The following is a 20,754-nucleotide window of genomic DNA, read 5'->3' as shown; positions in this document are numbered from 1 at the left end:
TTAAAAAAATAAATAATAATTTTCGTTCCTACTTGTTTAATTAAATTTTAAAAATTAATAGTTATACCGTCCACAAGTCGTGGAAGAGAGACATGACAAAGAGACGTTTTCTTCGTAGAAAAGTGATGTGATATCTGTCCGTGCAATTATTTACTAGTGGATTAACAATGTTAGTGTTTATTAAAATTTCAAGAGGTGAATGGGAATTTTTGTCATTTTTACTTTTCATTCTTTCCCCAAAGACTTAAATCTCCTTTATATAACTGATTTTTCAGTTGTACGTTTTTTTAATTTACATGAATTCGTATATTATTATATGTACGCATGTTAGGAATGGTAAATCCGATCATCTGATATTCGAAACAGAATAAGGAGGATATGGAGATTTTTTAATTTAATTAAATAATTAAGTATGGAGATTCTTAAATGATCCGAATCTAATATATTCTTATTCATATTCGAATCAAATATCTAATTAAATTATAATATATATATATATATATAAAAGGATTTGATACGTTATAATATCTCGTGAATGTTTAGTATAATTTTTTTTTTAAGATTTAATATTTAAGATTCAAGATTTCAGAGTCATGATTCATAATTTAGGATATTTAAGTTAAATAAAATTAAAATTAAAATTACAAAATATATTAGGTGATGTGGTATGCAGTATATATTTTTAAAGAAAGATTTTTTTTTCAAATCATGATTAAATTATAATATGTTTTTGTTGAATGATTTAAGATGGAATGAAAAAAATTATTCTGACATTATTTTTATAAGAAAATGATTTTGGGATGAATTATTTTTAATATTTTATTTTTTTTATGATGTCTAATTTGTTAATTTTTATTTTTAATCTTTTTTTATTATTTTTTAAGAATTAGATAAATATTTATAATTTCATTTAAATTTATAATTATAGATGATAATAAGATATTAAAAACTCTTCCTTAACGCATACCGTTTAATCAAGGAACTAAATTCCTTTCGACAATCATTTCTCTTCTGATATTTATTATTATTAAACACTATGTTTTCACCATAGCCCACCCGTGTTTATCTTGAGAGTGGTAACACAATGCAAGATGAAGTTCAATAGGAGAAAGTTAAAAACGAACACACTGTTAATTGATGAAAAAATCATTACCATTACCATTGTAAAGTTTTGGCCCTATCTATGCAAGGTTAGAACATATGATTAATAAAGAAATGAACATATTAAAAAATACAATAACGGAAATAAAATAGCAAAGAATCACAAGATATGATAACTAAATAATGAACAAAATAATTTCACCAAATCACAGTTGGTTATATGGCTGTTAACACGCATCAGAACAGAGTACTGCTAATATTAGCGACATTTTATTACTATTAGAATTAGCACAACATTGTTGTAACAGTAGCCAAATCCACAAAGTTATAGTCCGATCATTTCCCTTTTCATACAAATAAGATGGAAACGCTCATTCTTGAGGGTGCTAATGGATGACAAGAATATAAAAATGTCTAACAATTCACCTCTGACGATGGTGGTGGTGATGATGAAGCTCCTCGTGCCACTCTTGCGAGGAAACGTCTGAGTTCTGATTGCTCGAGTTCTCATTGCTCCAATGCTCATGGCTCCTGATAGTGTTGGCTGTTGAATTTTCATGAGACGGGGGGCTCCTCCACCCTCTCTCGGATGACTTTGGGCTCCTCCGTCTGGAGTTGTGATCGTAAGGGCTATACCTTGGTGAATAACCTCGGTGTGAGGAAGGGAGCTTATGATCTAAGTTGAGCATGCTGTCATCCCGCACATCTGAAGACCACCTTTGCTCATGGTGGTAAGAATGGTTGGATCGATGGACTCGACTTCTCGATGAGTTGGAACCTGAGGCAGTGGGTGGAGCAGCCCAAAGCTTGGGATCGGTATTATCTGGAATAGGTGCATTTATGCCAGGAAAGGCCACAGTCATCTTTTTCGGTGGAGGTTCAGGTTCACTCCGTTCTGGAAGTTCTCCCTCTTCTGGAAGTTCTCCTTCTTCAAACTTTTCCTTCGTCTCCTCGTCATCAAAGATGGTGATTCCAGAAGGCTGGTTCTCGTCGTCATCATCTTTTGGAATAAAATTGCACCAAAAGAAAAAAAACATGAACAAAAATAATATCAGATTACAGAAATCTATGCTCTCAAGCTTGGTATCTCTAATCTTTCCTCACCCACAGAGACGCATTAACTCTTTCGCTTTCTCATAACACCTTACCTTTCGTATTTTAGGTATTTCAATTTTGTATCAACATTCATTGTGGGTGACAAAATATATCAACATGATTATACTAATAAGCCTTCTCCAGTTTTTACAAATGTTCTGTTTCAGCATTAAGTATCACAGGCCACAATGGATATAAACAAGCAAAATCAATTTGCCCTCATGTAAATTGCATCCTAAAATATTTATGTAAATTGCATCCTAGAATATTTACCTAAGTATCCAGGAGGGTATCCAATTTCACGCATCCGATGAAACCAAGGCGGTGGATCATGTTCCTGTATAAAATCAATGGATATAAGGCAATGAAGACCACTGCATGGAAATAAGCACACGAGCTTTTGTAATATAGAGAGATTAAACGCCAGTATGATTGAATGACATTAAAAGAAGCATATGTTCAAACTGCAGCAAAACTTTAACTGTGAAGAATGAAAACAACAGAAGAAATCAAACTTATCTTGTACTCAAACACATTATGAAGACAGCGCATCACTGAAGCTTTAATTTAAAAAAATAAAATCATTTGTTCGGGAAAAGAAAAATGTTGCACATGCGAACCTTGGAATAAAAGCAAAAAAATTACAGAGTCATTGACGTACTAAAAGACAATTTCATATCATCTTCTTTATGGCATGTCTACTTGATGAAAAGGGAGTCAAAATAAAGAGAAAGGAAGGAAACCAGACAGATTCCCATGCCTAGTTGGGTAGAAAATGGAAAAGTAGAAGAGAGGAAGGGAGCAATTTGGGATTCCTTTCCTCATTTTTGGTTTGGTTTGGTTCAAAAGTATATGGAAGAGAGGAAAAGAAGAAAAGTAGTGAACAGATTGATTAACTTTGTGTTATTTCTTGAGAATGATAGAAGCTTTTCAAGTGACAAAAAAAAAAGAGTAAATATCTCCCTTTTCCCCTCCTCTCTTCCCTGCCATTGTCCTTTTATTTCCCACTCTCTCTCCACCCAAGTAGACACGGTCTTATGCAGATTAATGACTCATTCATCATCTATATGTATAAGACAGGAGAACCAACAGTTAGAAAAAACTAATGGCAACTAAGGTTGCTTAAACAGCCAAAATCAAAATCAAAGAACAGAATCTCATTAGTACCTTGGCACAAACAAGAGTACATCAGCACAACCAAGAGATATGTCAAAACAATAAAATGCCACAGCTAACCAACAATATCATAAAAAGACTTGACTATTACCCCAATCCCCAAGCATTCTCGTGTTTCAGGTCCAAGAACTCCTGCTCGCAAATCATCAAATTTCCCAGGAGTTTTTTGATGATACCGAGCTTGTGCACGGTCAGTTGGATTTCGTCTTGAACTACTATGCATCTTGCGAGCGTTGATGATTGCAACATGATCGCGTGGCTTTGGACATTCCTTTAGCGAGTGGCTATACGAGCCACAATTGAAACATCGAGAAGCTTCTGATATCTCAATCCTGCAAATAGCATGGCAAAGCTATGCATCTTGTAACTTAACAAAAGATAATTGGAAAGCAGAAGACAATGCAAAGTTAACAGAAATATCTGATTGTATGTATTATTGAGAACTTCTGAACATAAAATAGATCTGCAATTTTAAAGTAGAGAAGGAAGAGAAGTTAGATATGACAATTATATTAACTTACAAACATCTCAAGTTGGCACATTTCAAAAATTTACAAAACAGATTGAAGCAAAAGTGAGTGTATGTACATATGCATGCATATATATATATGAATTTTACAGCGAACAATGCATAAAGGTATTTTGTTAATAAAGAACAGCAGAGATAGTAGAAACTCTAGATCTTTACAACAAACTCTATTAAGGAGATAAAGTTTGTACCCTCCATCACTTGAACCATCAACTGTATTTGAGCCTAAAGTATACACCCTGTCATAGAAAGGAACTTCAGCTTCGAATAACGCTTTCTTTTTATCCACCTCTTGTCTTGCTTGGTTATCTATCCAAAAAGTCTTCCATGCAAAAGAAGAAAGAAAGTTAAACTTTAAATGATGACTAGGAGGATAATAAGAAATTTGGAGAAAATAGTAAAGAAAAATGAGAATGTTATTTCAGATGGAAATGTTATTCACAATGATAAAAGCCAAAATGATATATATATATATATATATATATATATGAGCTTTGATATTCTGCGCGACCCGTGCGCGACACAGCCGACCCATCGCCATTGCCGTCGCCCTCGCCGCGCCGTCCGACCACCGCCGGCCGCCGGGCCAAGCCCGATCGACGCGTCACTCGACAACGCTTCGGCCAGCGTCGGATTCCGGTCGGATTGTGGCCGGAATCCGGCGCAATTTGGCCAGAACACAACCGATAGTGGCACGCGCCGTTTTCGGCCAAATCGCGGTCGGAGACCGGTCGAGGAAGGACCGACGTTCAACGGCGGTCCTTCCTCTGCTGGTCTCCGACCGCGATTTGGTCGGAATCCGGCCGCGATTTGGTCGGAAACCGGCGCACGCCACTGCCGACCGCGTTTCCGGCCAAATTGCGTCGGATTCCGACCACAATCCGGTCAGAATCCGATGCCCAACGCGCCGGCGAGCGGCGGGTCGATCGCGCCCAAGCCGGTGGCCAACGGTGGTCGGACGACGCAGTAGTAGCGGCGGGGGTCGCGCGTCAACACTATGCATTCCCACATTTGGACGGTCAGAATCTGCGCATGATCGCGTGATGGACGGTGGATCGTTGTGTCGCGCACAGGCACGCACGAAAGAGAGTCGCGCAGAATATCAAACTCGTGTGTATATATATATATATATATATATATATATATATATATATATATATATATATATCATAATTCACTCAAGTCATACCTTATCCGGCAGTTCCAAACTGGAACACAGAGCACAAAGTATCAAGTTAAATACATCTAAAACTACAACAATAAACTTAGTCCCAACCATTTGGAGTTGGCTATATGGACTTTATATCATCATTGAACCTTATGTAGGGATATATAGCTAGGTGGACCTTTCAGTATAACTCAAGTCATGCAACTAATAATAGATCATATTCACTTGTAATAATAAAACATAGTAACATTTATGAAGCAACTAAAAATAAATCATATACGCTTGTGCTGACAAAATATAGGTACATTTATGAAAGGTTTATCTGTATTTACCACTGTATTCAACTTCTTAGAGCCAACACATACTGCTGGAAAATATGTCTCTTCACCATCTTCTAAGGATGCATCTCCAGTTGCCTGCTAAGAGATGAGCAAGAAAACTGGATAAAAAAAGCTTCCTTAGCCGTCATATTTGGATAAACCATATTCATGATTCTTCTGGAAATGATGCAAATGGCAGTGCCAGAAAGCAAAACAGTGAACTCCATCAAAAAAATAATAATGAAGAATATTCAAAGAGATTATTCACTTGGGTATTTATGCAGTGCATTTTTGTTCACCCAACAATTTTAGCGATTGAAATGTAGCTCCTGCATTTGATGATTGTTTGGAATTTTACAAGTCAATTAGGCTTTAAAACTTACCTTCAAAAATTACAAATAATTGTAAAGATATATGCAGCTCCATGATACAATCAGGATAAAGCAGAAAGACTATTACACTTGATGAAAGCTGGTTCTCCGCCTGCCACTGAGACCACTGCTTCATGAGTTCCATCAGCTTCCTTTTGCTTTCTCTGCAGTATAGTAGAAACAAGTCATTCTCTATAACTTTTTGTATGCAAAGCATCCATAAATGAATCATTCTTTTAATTTCTTTTTTTTAAAATGGTATATATATGCCTTTCCGAAACATGAATTGTGAGATCATATATTGCATTAGAGTGATTTCCTTCTACGCCAACCTTGTCAATGAGTTAAAAATTACACGGACATATGGTTGCTTCTCAACGTGAGCATTTTGAGCTCTTTTCCCTCCTGTTATAGCTACGACCCCAATTAGGGAGGGAAAAGTAAGAAGAAAAAAAAGTTAAGAATTTACAAAAACAAGACAGTGATGTTGCATTTGCACAAGAACTATCATTCACCATTTCTCAGAAGACAGAAAATTATAATTATTTTTTCATAATGATAATGGCAAATCAATCTGCACAATTGCCCATAAATGATTCAAGGATAGTACTTGTATTAAAAGAAGAAAAAGCATAACCACTAATAGGATACAACTTTCATCGTTCACAATGTTGTTGGTAGCTGCACCGTCTATTTTAGCGTCACTGCCTGAATCCATGTCTTTATTGGACCTAGCTTTCACTTGTTCTGCTGTTGTGTGACCAAATAACTCAGCTCTCTCATACAGAATGGAGGGCTGTGGGGTTATGCCTTCTTCAATGTCCATATCCAGCACATTAGGATCATCTCCTTCTACACCATGTCCTGCAGAATCATCGTGATTCTCTGAACGATCATCATTACCTTTGTCATGGTTTTCACTTGCAGGAGATGGTTCAAGGCCAATGAAATCATCAGATTCCATCTTCTGGCACTAGGCGTTTTACCAAATAAAAGAATCCTGTATATGACAACATAAGATGGGGTATCAAAGAACATTCTACTAAGAGATACAAACGACAAAATAAGATAACTGGAAGATTAAATAGTGATTGACTTCTACCATTGACTTGCATATTATCAGTAAGCATAGATCTAATGAATCAATCATTCCTTGAGGATAGAGCCATTCTTTTTCATCACGTAAGAATCTGAATGATGGTTACCCGTGAACGTGACTGAACATGCAGTTTAAGAACTTCCTGCAATAGAAGTTCCCAAAATTAAGCTCTAGTACACTTGTTATGTGATACGGCGGAAGCCTACAGCTACCACATGGCCTGCAAGATCCAAACGAGTGTAGGGTTATCAGTCAAAATCAATGATAGCAAGCTGACATCCTCATCCTCAAGCGGCTACTTCAACCTTGGCCTCGGTCCTTATCTTAGCCTCTAATCGGCCTCACGTGCCGATCTCATCTCAGCCTCAAGTCTCAGATCCTGACCTTGACCTCCGCTCGATCTTGGATCCCGACTTCGACCTCCACTTGGCCTCACGTGTCAATCTCATCTCCACCTTAAACCTCGAGTTTCGACCTCGATCTCTGCTCAATCTCGGATCTCAACCTTGACCTCAAGCCTCGAGCGTCGACCTCGACCTCGACCTTTCTCAGTCTCGGATCCCGACTTCGACCTTTGCTTGACCTCATGCACCAATCTCATCTCAATCTTGGACACCGACCTCGACCTCTACTTGGTCTCAAGTTCCAATCTCGACTTTGGCTCAGCCTCATGTGTCAATCTCATCTCAATCTCGGACGCCGACCTCGACCTCTACTCAGTCTCAAGTCTTGACCTCAACTTCTGCTCGGCATCATGCGCCGATCTCATCTTAGCATCGGACGCCGACTTCTACTAGGTTTCAGGTCTCAACCTCAGCCTCTGCTCGGCCTCATGCGCCGACCTAATCTCAACCTTGGATCTCTCTTTGTCCAGTTCTAGGTTGAGTTCATCAGGCCGGTTCATTCGTAAGACCATGAAACCCTAAGATTGTTTCTCCCGGAAAGCAAGGAAAGTATCCTGGAAGACATGAACAACGGGAGTGCGTATATCAGAATACACCATAAATGGTAGCACGTATTTCAGAACAAACAATAAACACATGTTTATGTTTCAGAGATCGGACACATTAATAACTATATAAAAGGTTGCTCATACCTAAGGGCACACGTATGCACACAAAACCCTAATTTCCCCAAGCTCTTAATCTCCTTCTTCACGCAAAATCCTAATTTAAGCGTCGAAGTGATTTGTCAAGATCCATCTCCGGTGTCATTTTAACTCTCTTTTGGAGTGATTTGCAGGTGTTTCCATCCATTCCGACAACTATCTTCGAGGAAGCGTACACGTCAACACGTTCGTTGACTGGTGGCTTGATCATCCACGGAATTAGACCGCAACATTAAGTATTAAGAGAAATTTTTCTTCATTACATGTAAAAGTCAGCGTGAAATTATGAAAGCAGTATTCTGCCATGGTAACAACACAGCTGCTGGGGACATGTTCCAGCAAATCATAATAGTTCAAGGTCCTTAATCTGTTTGGGTGTGAATGGCCACTATGTAGATACCATAAATTGATACAACTTGCTAGTCCAGAATGAGAATTCTAGAACCTTCAAAACAGAGATGGTTGACTCCTGCAGTCGACCTCTTGCATGTTGATCATTAGTGTCCATTGATATCATTGGCCTATCTAATTGTTGTTGATAACCCACATCAACCCTTAAGGTAAGGAAGTCAAGCTTGTCAACCTATTGTACCAAAGTTAATAGTGAGTCTTGTCTGCCGGATACACTAGGCATTGCTACCCTAACTCACTTATTCTTGTAATATGGGGTTGACTTTGGCATCGAAAATGGATCCTATTGAGCCTATTCCAGTTTTCTAGGGAAATTACCGATTCATGCTTGGTTTTAAGGGAGGAATCTTCTGAGCCAGTCCAATCCAGGATATGATCTCCTCTTGTGGCAAAGCTCAGTACTGACCCCCTAAACGAATTTCATACATTTGGCACTAGGAGAGCCTCGTTGAGATCAAGAGATGTGCCCAGGGATCAAATTCTTGAGCACATTAAACAAACTTAAGGTTCAACAATCCACACCACCAATCAAATGCCACGAATGGTGACAACTATAACGAACTAACACTGATGTTCATATCAAGTTTGGAGACAACGTTTGTTGGCATCTGAGTCAACAACAATCAACCAACAAGCATTTGGCGATTTGGCTAGCCAGCTTCATGCACTTAGCAATCTATTAATGAAATTGGCGCACCAAATACTACTCAAACGCCTATTCTAACAACTGTCGTAATCCCACTAACGCCTTCCCTATCCACTGTATAGCCAGTGCTCACGCTCACAATCACCATCCGCTGGCGAAGGATTCAATATCACCCCTGTCTCGGGTCGGAAGTTAGAACCCAAGATCATCAGCGAGTGCCACACAGGTAACTGACAATATTGTAAAAAAGCAATCAAATCAGAAGAAGCAATCCAGTCTAGCCCTATATGCGCAAGCCAAATCAGAGTAAAGTTGATTCGAGTGACAAACATCGACAAACGAGAAGGATGAATGACGCCGAAGATCCTGGCTACGTGAATGCATATCATTCCTAAATAACACAGTCACAGAAATTGAATCATCGGGACAAATGTTAGGGTTCTGTATTGACAAAAAATACTCAAGAAAGGGCACGCGAAACCTTCGGATCACAGAGCAATCAGAAAACAGTATGCACACAGAATAATCGGGAGTACAAAGATGAACCGGCGGATCTTAAGAGGCGACGGAGATCGGGGTCTTGCGACAAAGGCGAGGAGCACAGTCAGGTAGAAGCGATTACAAATCCGAGCTCCCGAAAAAGGCTTCGGAAGCCAATGGCTCAACCGAGGAATCAAACGAGAGAGAGGAGAGCGAACCTGAGATCGGTGGCGGAAAAAGTAGCGACTTCCCGTCCGCTTCCGCCGTGCTTCGCCGCCGGATTACCTGATATGGAAACAAGAAGACGCTCGGGTGAGCATCGAACCTAATCGCAATTTGTATGCAAGTGCCACGTTTTTCAATCCTTACCTAGTCAGATCAGTCAAAATAAAGATAAAACATATTATATATAAAAATGCTTTTATATTTAAAAAATAATTACATTAGTTAACAATGCTTAAATTTAATTAAAATGATTTTAAATTAATAAATATATATATATATTAAATTAATGTAACAATTATTTAATATAAAATATCCTATATATAATTTTCTATCAAGTTGAATTAAAAATTGATGTATTTAGAATAAGAATAGTTTTGGGATAAAAAACAAAATCTATGTTAACTTTTGTTTAAAAGGGATTTTTAAAAAAGATAATTAGGAGTGCCTTTATGAGTTATTTATTGGTACATGTTTAATTTTATAAGGGCATTAGTGATAAAGAATAATTAAAAGACTAATCAGGGATTAACTTAGCCCAAATACATGATTTGAAGACTAATAAGTTTCACACTTTTATAAGAAAGATCAATACCGTTGGTTCCTCTAATCCAACGGTCGTAAGTCGTTTCTTTAATTCTGCAAATAAAGCCGCTGCGGTCGACCTCCGCCTCCCCAAATAAAGCCGCTGCGAATAAAGCCGTCGATTCCCTCCGGCGATACCGATTCTCGTGCGACGCGACGGAGGAAGCGAACGCAGCGGAGATCTGAACGCAGAGGGATTTCCACTTGGAGGTGCGTTCCGATCGGGTCTTTCCTGCTGTTGGAGTTTGTTTCGAGAAGCTTTTTTCTATGGATTTTTCGGGGGTTTTCATTGCTGTTGGAGTTTGTTCCGATTCGTCCTTATCTCTACGCCATGGCGATCTCCCGCAAAGAATCTAATTGTATATGGACTCAACTTGTTTGTCTTCGGGGTGCAAGTATTATGGTCATTAGGTCGTTCAAGATATAGAGTTTTCTTCATTGGGGGCAAACGATTTCTTTTTGTTTTCTGTTTTTGGGGAAAGTTGGGAAGAATGCCCTACAAAATTGAATTCGAGTGTAAAATGAATGTAGAAAAAGATAGGGAGGCGAGGAGGAAGTTCGGTGCTGTGCTTGGTATCGAGGTGTACCCAATGGATTGTGGTATTAATTGTTTTTGGCTTCTTGCGACTTTCTTTGGGCGAAGAATTGTCTTTCATGATTTCCGGAGTCGTGATAGAGTTTTCTGCAAAATGAATTGTGATAGTTAGGTCAAATGGCATGAAAAGGAAGATAGAGGGTTTATGGATGAGTTTTTGGGGAAAAGAAAAACACAATTAGGAACCTTTCCTTTAACGAAATACTTGATTTGCTTCTTGCGACTTTCTTTGGGCGGAGAATTGTCTTTGATCATTTCCCGGAATCATCATAAAGTTTTCATCAAAATGAATTGTGATAGTTAGGTCAAATGGCATGAACAGGATGATAGAGGGTTTATGCATGAGTTTTTGGGGAAAAGAAAACACAATTAGGAACCTTTCCTATAACGAAATACTTGATTTGGTTCTTGCGACTTTCTTTGGGCGGAGAATTGTCTTTGATCATTTCCCGGAATCATCATAAAGTTTTCATCAAAATGAATTGTGATAGTTAAGTCAAATGGCATGAACAGGAAGATGAATGCTTTGTATGGATGAGTTTTTGGGGAATAGAAAATACAATTAGGAACCTTACTGGAGATTTACTGGGGCAAATACCAAACTTCATAGTAGCATTCCTATTGAAATTTCCTATAACGAAATACTTACTGGATTCATAATTTCCACGTTTTATGCTTATCCACTGCAGTATTTTCTGTTCAATATTGTCCACCATATAGCCATATTGAATATACTTGTTCATTTTCACATCTTACCATTGAGTAAAACATCCTCATTATCTGTTATGCTTTCATGTTTTTTTCATTCTGTCTTTGTGATTGTCCACCACAACAGAGTCATGGCCGTGAAACATTCTTAATACAATGCTTGTGATCGACTAATTCTAACTTCAAAGAGTTTCAATGTTATGTAATATTTAGCTTCTTGTAACTTTTGCTTTCTATCTGTCCAGGTTCAGAGTTTTCTCCCACCCAGCTTTTGGTTATTTCTGCTAACTTTTTTGTTATAAACCCTGTCTAAATAGGATGTTGCCCATGGATGGCAACATCCTATTTGCTATCTATCTTTGATTAAATAAATTTTCCTTGACTGTGTTTTTCATTGAAAATTCTTCAGCCTGTAAAAAAAAACAATGCAAGGAAAGTCCTCTTTGAACCCTTTTGCTACACCTTATGTACCTATCTCGAAAATTCAGTCTGAAACAAGAGTTGAGGCTTCAGAGGAAACAACTGGTCCTCCTGGAAATAATGAGGCTATTGAGAAGTCTTTAGATCCTCAGCTCTTGGATTCCTTCTACTACGACATTCAGAGCTTTGGAAAACTGGATATCTCTGGTGAATCATCCTCAAAAGTCGACCAACACCTTGATGACACCTTCTCAGATGAGCTCAGTAAATTGGTCAATCCCAGTGCGACACTCGAGCGTCTTTCGTCGATGTTTCCTGATATCTCTTTGGACTATCTTGCCGATTTGCTTGCCATAAACCAAGGCGATTTCAACGATACAATTGATGTTCTGCAGCAGCTCGAGGTATATTTTTTTCTTCATTATCTAGTTTCAAGGCTTTAGAAACTGGCAGCATGCTCACAACTAATCTAATGGCTTATTGTAGAGCGATGATGATGGAACCGAGTATCCAACTGAACCTGCCGTGGCTGATGGCAGTCATGATCTTGCCCCTCAAGAAGGAAGCTCAAGCGGCACAAGTTATTCAACTCAATGAGAATTCGATACTTCTCCACCCTAAAGCTTGATTGAAAGTGTTATATTGGTGGTCACTGATGGGTTACTGTGTTTGTGCGCTAGTGAAATTTGATCCAAAACAAATGATTGAACGTATAGTGTAATTTTGATATGGATTTTAGGACTGTGGATATATGCTCGAGTAACAAACAAGTGCACTGGCCTTAATGGCTGTAAATAAATTACATTCAAGAACAATAAATTGATAATGAAATACAACAATGATTATTAATAACAACTAGATGAAATGTTCTCCCACGGTGATGTATAGTCCTTCAAAGCAGTATCAATGGACGGATCATGGCATTGTCTTCGTGATCCAATATCTGCAAATCAAAATTTTAATAATCTTAATTAATTTTAATTTAAATACTATTTTTTTTGTTTAAAAATAGGAAAGAGAGAGGGGCTGACGTGGCAATGGTAAACGTATCCGGGCTCTGCTGTGGCATCGAAGGGATAGTTTTGATTGGTGTCGACGAGCTTGAAGGCGACGACGACGCTGGTCATGTAGCCCGGCGCGATCTTCACCACGTTCTTCCAGGTCTTCTCGTGCTCCGGCGGCGTCACCACGTTCCCCACTGCGTGCGCCGTCACGTTGCACTTGACGGCGTCGTTGACCGCCGTCATGCAGCTCTGGAAAGCCCTCCAGGTTCAGTAGCTCTGTAGCTTGGATCGCCTGAAACATGCCCAGGTGGATGTGCAGCGGGTGGTTGTCGTTGGTCAAGTTGATGACGTACCACAGCTCGGTCGTCCCCGACTTGGGCGTCTCCGTTGCCGGATCCTCCAGCCTCAGCCCGTTGATGTACAGGTGCGTCGGCGTCCCCGCCGGGCTCTCGTACTCGTACATCGTGATGTACCTCGTCTTCACCACGCTGCCCGTCGTGTTCGCCGCGGCGTACGTCACGCACTTGGGTGGCACCTTAGATGTGTCCGGCGACGGTGTCCGCCCCACCGGGAGTATGTCAAATTTCATCACCTTGCCGCTTAGCGTCCCCGCTGCAGGGTCCCCCGTCGGAAAGGGGTAGGCCGCGTCGTTGACCAGCTCCGCCGAGGCGGTCGTGGCCTGCGAGAAGTCGATCACCACGTCGGCTATCTCCGCCGGCGCGAGCAGCACCGTCTGCGTCTTCACTGGCGCGGAGAGGTAGGAGGAGTCGGAGCCGACGACGTAGAAGGGGAGGCCGTTGGAGAGCGCTAGACGGAAGTAGCGGGCATTGCTAGCGTTGAGGATGCGGAAGCGGTACTTCCGGCGTTGTACGGCGAGGAAGGGCCATGCTTTGCCGTTGACGGTGATGACCTCGCCGAAATACTCCGGCTGCCACTGGGGGTGGATGGAGGGGTTGTTCCCCGTGGAGTTCATGTAGATGGAGCCGTCGATGTTGAAGCTCCGGTCTGCGATGACTAAGTGGAGGTCGTACTGGTCGCCGGCGGGGAGATCGAGGGGGTAGTCGATGTCTGGCTTCTCGATGATGTAGGCGCCGAGCAGGCCGGCGAGGAGGTTGACGCGGGTGAGGCCGAGGGCGTGGTCGTGGTACCACAGGTTGCCGGCCGGCTGCACGTTGGGGTACGTGTAGGTGCTCTGCGTCCACTTGGGGCCCACCTCCCGAAACCCGGAGGTGAACCAGGCGAAGGCGCTACCATCAGACTGCGGCGGGTGGACGCCGCCGTGCAGGTGGACGACGGTAGGGACGCCGCCGGACTTGGGAGAGGCAGTGGGGACGGTGAGGTCGAAGGGGAGGATGTGGTGGTCGGGCAAGTGGTTCTCCCACGTCACCGGCAGCTGCACTCCGTGGCGGGCGACGATGGTGGGGCCGGGAAAGGTGGCGGCGGCGGAGCTGGTGCCGTAGACAAACACCGGCGTCGGCGGCAAATCCCGGTGGAATTTCTGCATTATTATATACAGCACAAATTAAATTAAAACTGCCCTGTTTTCTAATAATAATTTCTCTGATTCTTGTAAATAAAAAATAAAAAATAAAAAATAAATTCGAGATATTTATTTACCCAAGTTTTGTAGTACATGCCAATGGTGAGAGGAACAGGGCAAGGGCGTGATCCTCCTTGGACAGCGAAGCCATAGATTTTGGGCATCTGCGGCAGTGGGTCCACGTACATTTGCAGCGACCTAGCCACGTTCTGAAGACCCTGCGACGTCGCCGGCGGCGGCGTGGCCGCTGGGGTTTTACCTCCGGCGAGTGTCACTAGAGGACTTGAAGAAGAAGAAGAAGAAGAAGAAGAAGAAGAAGAGGCATTTGCATGCACTGGCTGGGCATCGTTCCAATCAGCTGCAAAATTAGCACAAAAAACGAGATTAATCTACAATAATAATTAATATTGATGTCAAAACCTAAATTAATTGCTAAAAATTAAGTATCCTCGCACACCTTAAGAAAGACAGGCGTGTGCTGTTCACAAGTCCTTGGGTTGCTTCTTCCTTTAAAGGGAGAGGGCATCGAATAACAGCCTCCACCAGTTGCCGACTTTTCATTTCAGTCCGTCCTCATGGGAAAGTTCGAGGAACACACACTTTGAATTTGGGTACTCATTTGGTTAAAATCATGAATATACAGTGCAAGAATATTTTTTATTTATTTAGTTTTTATTTTTAACTTCCAGAACATAATTGAGTTGGTTACGATAGAACAGAATTACAAAAGAGGACAAAAATTTGAATCTCAACGATGGCGAAGCCAAACAATATCGTCCTCCATCATCAACTACAACTTCTTGATTTACCTCCTCATAGATAATCATGAGACTGACCATGTCTGCAACTTCTCGATTTACCTCCTCATAAATAATCATGAGATCGACTATGTGATCCCCAGGGCAATGGTGCAACAGTAGGACATCTGGGTTATGACCTAGGGACCCGCAGTTCGATCCCCAGCTACGGCGTATTTGCAAGAATTTTCTTCCAAATGGGAAACGCAATCAAAGGATGTTGGGCATCTGGATTGACCGCCGTATGTATTTTTCGATTTACCCTGGTGGTCGGTGGAAAACTTCCGTGGGACCGGACTGGCCACCCCAGGGATTGAGTCCATGAGACTGACTGAGATTTATCATTTTTATGAGACCGACCATGTGTGACCGCTAGAATGACAGATTCTATTTTTTTTTAAAAAAATATATATTTTTATATTAGATAAATAATTTTAAGATTAAACAAAAATAATATTAAAAAGTCTCAATAATCCAAATTCAAACTCAATCTGGAAATCATAAATCTAAATTCAAATTCATATAACTCAATCAATCCGAATAATCCCACCGACATAGAAAAAACTTTTTTTACTATTTTTTAATAAATATTTATTTTTATATTAATATTTTATCATTGTCTTAACATTCAATTACTATTGACTGTCCTGCATAAAATATTTAAAATTTTAAAATAAACTTTCATTTAATCTTTAAAAACTCATAAATCTTAAATTTGATGTAAGTTGATCCGTCGAATCTAATTCAATCTCAAAAATTTCAACCCGAATTCAAAAATCTCCGAATCTAATTAATATTATAATTTTCGGATCGATCAGATTGACTGATCGGATTTTTTTTGACACTCCTAATTTTCTCTGAATTATTCCTAAAGATAAATACTTTATTTATTTGATCATATTTTATTCCATTATAACTACATCATGGGATGGGTACGTAGGCACGATTGAGAGCATAAATAATTTAATATTAAAATGACACTAAAGGAATCCCAATACTTCGTATTTATTTATTATTAAAATAATAGTCCTTTATAATTTAATATATGAAATATTTTATTATGCTCCACTATCGAACTTTTATAAAAGCTGCTTAAAATGATATAATTTTAAATTATTTTTAATTAAAATTACTATTTTAAAGCCGTTTTAATTTAGCTAAGGACATCCACAACCCATTCTCGTTATAACACTCTCCACCTCATTAAAAAGTATAGAATCCACTACCACATACTCATTATAACAACATACCTTCTTTTTTACCCACATTCCTTTTAACATTAACGCTCATTATTTATGAGTCCCACTATCCACTCAATCATCTTAAAATTATATATATTAAATAAATACATTTTAAAAAATAATCATTAAAAAACTAGTTATTTTTTAATTTTAAATTTTAAAATTTATAATTTTTTAATAAAAATTAAAACTAACTGTTAATAGCCATTAAAATTAACCGTTTAATAAATATAATTAAAAAAATTAAAAAAAATTGCATGTGGGGTGAGACAGCTAAAGAGCTGACCCATCCCACTATCATTTGAACGCGTTCAAGTGGAAAGGTGTTATAGCACCCTCATTAACAGCTGCATTGGAGATTCTCTAAAAAACTATTTTATTATTTTTAAAATAAATTATAGAAGGATATTTTTTTACGATATAAATAAATAAATAGGATTTTTTTGACAATATATATTTTAAAAAATGTTTTTTTAACTTTTTTGGATAAACATTGACTTCTTATTCCTTCTTTTACTTCATTTATTATGGCAAGGAAAATAGACTGAGAAAACCATTAATTTATTTTATTAATCTTATTTTTATCAAGTGCAAGGACACAATTGTGAGGTGGCCCCATTTTGTGATGACTAACGTGAAAATGATTAGTTTAGTCGTCGTTCAAAAAAAATAAGTTTGAATGAATTGAAATCCCTCCTAACATTTTTGAATTTATTTTTTTATATTAACATCCAACTAATCTTGAGGTGGACGATCATATCCTACGTTCCAACATATAAAAAAATTTAAAAAAATGAGATGATTCTTAACGTGACTTTTTAATATCACTAGTTATTCAAACGACGTATAAAAAAATCGAGGAAGAAATGTGACTCCGTCTATGCATATTGTTTTGATAAATTGACAATTATACTTGATAAAAAAAAAATTCAAGAGAGAAATTTTGGAAGTATTTGGATAATAAAAAAACTTAGGGTTTAGAGTGAAAAGTTCCATTATTTATAAAAAAAAATCTACAAAAGAAAAGGAAAGAAAAACAGTTTCAACAAAGAAGGCAATAACTATGGGCGTCCCTAGTTTTCAAAATGGGCGTTTTAAATTTTTTTTATACATTTAAATTTTTTTACTTTTTATCAACATGATTATTTTTTAAAAATATTAATTAATTTATTATTTGAGTAGTTATTAGACATTGTAAAATTATCTTATAAAAATATTCAAATGTATATATTTTAAAATTATAAAAGTTTTGTTTAATTTTAAAATTGAACATTTTTTATAAATGTGTGTATTTTGTTTAGGAATGAGAAATTTTCCTAGATGAATTACACTATTTTAAATTTGTCTTCCTTTTAATTTTTAGCAAAAATAAAAATAAAAAACAGTGTCCCTTGTTTCTATTATGATAAAAATAATATTCTATTTAAAAATATCTAGTAATTTTAATTAAAATTATTAAATAATTATAGTCAAAATTATTGTAATCTAATCAAAACTGATCTAATATTGATAAAATTATTATGATTATAAAATGGGCTCTTCTATCATTTTTTATCTCTAATTTTCCAAATAATTAATTAAATTGTCATTTTTATGAATTGCTAATGACTTAATAAGTCAACTTGACTCTTATTTTGTCAAAAAAAATTGGCACTAGATATGAAAATTTTTTTAACCAACTATCAAGATAAAATCATCCAGATAGTCTATTTTCTCTGACCCGCTACTCATTAAAGTATTTTGTCATTATCGATTTAGTCTTTGCTGACGATTATTTTGAATGATTCGGGATTGCGGAAGATGTATGACCTTGCATGTCAAAATCAAACAGGTAGATAACAACTTGTTTTTGGTGGATCAATGAGAAGAATAGAGACAAAATACTACTTGTCGTTCGTCTTAATTAATTATCATGCATAGTAACATAAAATAATTCAAGTGCTCATGGTTTTTGCCATGTTACGAATCTTTGCTGTGCTATTAAATTGACCACATTGACATTTGATGCGTCAGTGGCACCTAACCGATTGATTATGAACTAATTTATTTTGTGTAGCAATGATGAGAATTGACACCGTCAATATTCGGGTGCTCCATGTTTGGCAGGACACATCTATATGGCCCTACCCCAAGTTTATCTCGCTAAGTCACCATTATTCTAATCATACTTGATCGAACTACCGAGCTGTCAAGTTGCCGAACTTGTTTGAGTTCACCACAAAAAGACCAGAGAATAGCGACGGAATATTTCCGTCTCTAATCGGTCGCTAACCGAAAATAGCGATGAATTAGCGACGGAAACAACTCGTCTCTATTTTTTTGGTCGTTGACGTCACTTTAGCGACGGAATTTTTAATTCCGTCGCTAATTAGCGACGCAATTAATTAATCCGTCTCTAATTATTTTGCGACGAATTTTTTCCCGTCGCAAAACTTTAGAGACGGACATTTAATTTTCCGTCGCTAATTAGCGACGGAATTAAATATTTCCGTCGCTAAACTTATATAAAAATAATAAAAATAGGGTTTTTATTAGCGACGGAAGTTATATTTCCGTCGCTAAGTAGCGACGGAAATATAACTTCCGTCGCTAGATTTATAAAAAAAATTAAAAAATATACGTTTATTTCCGTCGCTAAACTTTAAAAACACAAAAAAATTAAACGGCTATTAGCGACGGAATTATAAATTCCGTCGCTAATAATATATATATTTTTAAAATTTTTAATCTAACTTTCTGAATTTCCCTGTTTACACATCGTAATTCAAATTTTAAGCACTGCATCACATATCGTAATACTGTTTATAATAAGAACAATAAACATTGCATCACATATCAAAATACAAATATCGTAATACAAATATCAAAATACAAATATCGTAATACAAATGGTTTTACTTCAGATTGCTAATATTTAACGAACAGAACAACATGCTTTCTTTGTTCTTTATACAGAAGGAGAAATCTTATGCCTTTATCTTCTCAACGTACTTATGCAATAGCTGAAACCTGTTGCTGCCTCTGTATCAGCAGCAGTTCCTGCTCCACTCTACAATAGGAAAATATTCACAAATTTTCATACCAAAGTTAATCTTAGAAAGAACTTTGAACTTTCCAATACCTCTTGATAGGAATACCTCAAGATTGGCAGGCTTGTGGATGCCTTTGCTCCACTCTACAACATGATTTCAATCAGACAAAAAAAAATATATCACAACTTATAACCATATACCTTATCAAGGGCAAGAATTTTGGTCCAAATGAACACCAGTATTTGTCATAAAAATAGAAATGACATAAAAATGGAAATTATATAAAGTATGCCAGCATTCTAGTAACAACCACACAAATTGTAAATCTAGACTGCAAGCAAGAAGGGTACCTGGAAGTTTAGACAAGCAAATTTCAGCAGTCCAATATTCCCCTCCAACGCCTCATATCAACCATTCACAATAAATCTCTGTCAAGATTAAGCTTTGTTCTGGCAAAAATCTTGTGAAAAATTAAATATCAAACAAATAATTGTTTATTTTGTAGTAAAATAAACTATGTGAGATTAGATAAAAAGGGTGAAACAATCCAAAACCAAGTCACTGCCAATCCAATCAATGACCAAAGTCAGTACAAGATTTTGACATTGATTCCAATAGAAGGCGACAATAATTCAATGAATTTCTTACCTAGCCTTCATTAAACTAGATTTATGAAACCCCAACTGTTCAAATTGGATAAAGACAAACCCAACAAAGAAATAAAAAAAGAATACTGAGTAAAGATTTAAAATTCAACCACCATTATCCCTTTTGAAGCCAAGCAAAATAAGTGAGGCAGGATGTAGTGAGGCAGGATGTGAACACATCAGCAAGAAATTCAACACTCTGAGGAAGAGTCTCGTGGGCTTCACAAGCAGCAAGCAAAATAAAATCCTTTGATGAGGAACCAGAAGAACTAGAAGTGTTCCAATCTTGGCGCTATAAGAACATACAAGATTTAAATGCATCAAAATACTGGCTATTAGCAAATTATTTGTCAATATAACAATCAAATGCATACTATCTGTTGGGTAAGAAAAAAAACCTCTAGAAAGGTTTTGACAATCATCCCTGCTGCAGAACAATCAAACACATAGATCGAAGGT

The 20,754-nt window shown here is 37.8% G+C and overlaps 3 protein-coding genes across 8 annotated transcripts in view; 1 reads left to right on the top strand and 2 right to left on the bottom strand.

Moving 5' to 3' along the window:
- Nucleotides 1-1,347: 1,347 nt before the first annotated feature.
- On the bottom strand, nt 1,348-9,850 carry LOC141843276 (uncharacterized). 3 transcript variants are annotated; one of them, XM_074731334.1, is made up of 9 exons: nt 9,723-9,850; nt 6,412-6,760; nt 6,093-6,174; nt 5,849-5,924; nt 5,402-5,488; nt 4,093-4,223; nt 3,464-3,704; nt 2,470-2,533; nt 1,348-2,101 (listed from the first exon to the last, which is right to left on the bottom strand). In XM_074731334.1, exons 2-9 carry the CDS (start codon nt 6,722-6,724, stop codon nt 1,524-1,526), a joined length of 1,572 nt encoding a protein of 523 aa, XP_074587435.1. In that variant the 5' UTR covers nt 6,725-6,760; nt 9,723-9,850; the 3' UTR covers nt 1,348-1,523. The 3 variants fall into 3 exon arrangements, with proteins under 3 accessions (XP_074587435.1, XP_074587437.1, XP_074587436.1); XM_074731336.1 differs by having other exon boundaries at nt 5,402-5,485; XM_074731335.1 differs by lacking the exon at nt 9,723-9,850 and adding an exon at nt 6,863-7,011.
- A 577-nt stretch (nt 9,851-10,427) lies between these two features.
- LOC141842749 (uncharacterized) overlaps nt 10,428-20,754 on the top strand; it is a 32,520-nt gene continuing 22,193 nt past the window's right edge. The window contains exons 1-4 of one of the 4 annotated variants that reach the window (XM_074730764.1): nt 10,428-10,521; nt 11,860-11,888; nt 12,024-12,438; nt 12,521-12,679. In XM_074730764.1, coding sequence (XP_074586865.1) covers nt 12,040-12,438; nt 12,521-12,631 — 510 coding nt within the window. In that variant the 5' untranslated portion in view covers nt 10,428-10,521; nt 11,860-11,888; nt 12,024-12,039 and the 3' untranslated portion in view covers nt 12,632-12,679. Of the gene's footprint in view, nt 10,522-11,859; nt 11,889-12,023; nt 12,439-12,520; nt 12,680-20,754 lie in introns of those variants that run through there. The other 3 variants (XM_074730765.1, XM_074730762.1, XM_074730763.1) reach the window with 3 other exon arrangements.
- LOC141842748 (multicopper oxidase LPR1 homolog 4-like) lies at nt 12,790-15,115 on the bottom strand. The gene is given in 6 exon segments (XM_074730761.1): nt 12,790-12,977; nt 13,066-13,299; nt 13,301-14,536; nt 14,656-14,856; nt 14,859-14,936; nt 15,036-15,115. Coding segments are annotated over 6 exon segments (1,869 nt in total). The 5' UTR covers nt 15,105-15,115; the 3' UTR covers nt 12,790-12,926.

Source organism: Curcuma longa, chromosome 12 (assembly GCF_044706935.1).
Source record: "Curcuma longa cultivar G26 ecotype Majalengka, Jawa Barat chromosome 12, ITB_CL_G26_1.1, whole genome shotgun sequence".
NCBI lineage: Eukaryota > Viridiplantae > Streptophyta > Magnoliopsida > Zingiberales > Zingiberaceae > Curcuma > Curcuma longa.
This window is presented reverse-complemented; position numbering and strand designations above follow the sequence as displayed.